Below are 1,319 nucleotides of genomic sequence, written 5' to 3' on the forward strand. Positions count from 1 at the left end.
CCACAGCAGGAGATACCAGCTCAGCCATCAGAGCCACCTGGGAAGGTTGAACCATCTCCTGTCCTACAGCAGGCCCCAACTGAGCTTTTAGAGCCACCTAAAGAGGTAGGATCCTCTCCGGTCCAGCAAGCAGTCCCTGCTCATTCTTCAGAGCCCCCTATGGTGATAGAACCTTCTCTGATCCAGCAGATGGCCCCATCTTTGCCTCCAGAGTTCCCTCAGGAGCTGAAACCATTTCTAACTCAGCAGGATGTTCCAGCTCAGATTCCAGAGCCCCCTCTGGAGACAGAACCTTCTCCAACCCAGCAGGAAGCCACAGTTCAGGCTCTAGAGCCCCCTAAGGAGGTAGAACCTTCAAGCCAGCAGATGGTCCCAGCTGAGGTTCCAGAGCTATCTAAGGAGGTTGCAGCTCAACCTCCAGCTCATTCTGAGGTGACATTTCCAACACCAGGTCAGGATCAAAGTCAGCATTCAACATCGCCTAGTGTCACAGTTCAACCTTTGGACCTGGGGCTTACCATCACTCCAGAATCCACGACAGAGGTTGAACTTTTTCCAACCATGCAGGAGACCACAACTCAGCGTCCTAAGAAAGTTGTACCCCAGTTTCCAGTATATCAAGAGGTAACAGTTCCAACACCAGGTCAGGATCAAGCTCAGCATTCAATGTCATCCAGCGTTACAGTTCAACCATTGGACCTGGGACTTACCCTAACTCCAGAACCCAGTATAGAGGTTGAACATTCTACATCCGTGAAGAAGACGATAGTTCCTTCAAAGCACCCTAAGGTGACCCTTCCACATCCAGACCGTGTTCAGACTCAGCATTCAAACCTGACTCAAACCACAGTTCAACCTTCGGATCTGGGGCTTACCATCACTCCTGAATCCACTACAGAGGTTGAACCTTCCACAGCCCTGACGACTACAGCTCCTCCTCCAAAACACCCTGAGGTGACACTTCCACCTGCAGACAAGGGTCAGACTCAGCATGCAAACCTGACTCAACTCACAGTTCAACCTTCGGATCTGGGGCTTACCATCACTCCTGAATCCACTACAGAGGCTGAACCTTCCACAGCCCTAATGACTACAGCTGCTCCTCCAAAACACCCTGAGGTGACACTTCCACCTTCAGACAAGGGTCAGACTCAGCATTCAAACCTGACTTCAGTCGTAGTTCAGTCTCTGGACCTGGAGTTTACCATCACGACAGAACCTACTACAGAGGTAAAACTGTCTCCAACCACGGAGGAGACCTCAACTCAGCCTCCAGATCAGGGGCTTGCCATAACTCCAGAACCCACTACAGAGACTGG

General features: G+C 51.3%; 1 protein-coding gene across 1 annotated transcript; it reads left to right on the forward strand.

Annotated features, from left to right (window-relative positions):
- Nucleotides 1-144: 144 nt before the first annotated feature.
- On the forward strand, nucleotides 145-1,314 carry LOC116548537 (leucine-rich repeat-containing protein 37A-like; the record flags this gene model as incomplete). Its single annotated transcript, XM_032273945.1, has 2 exons — nucleotides 145-432; nucleotides 790-1,314. Coding segments are annotated over exons 1-2 (798 nt in total), but the record flags the coding sequence as incomplete, so codon positions are not given.
- Between the last annotated feature and the right edge of the window lie 5 nt (nucleotides 1,315-1,319).

This window comes from Sapajus apella, unplaced genomic scaffold, assembly GCF_009761245.1.
Source record: "Sapajus apella isolate SASKATOON/1434 unplaced genomic scaffold, GSC_monkey_1.0 scaffold14545, whole genome shotgun sequence".
Lineage (NCBI taxonomy): Eukaryota > Metazoa > Chordata > Mammalia > Primates > Cebidae > Sapajus > Sapajus apella.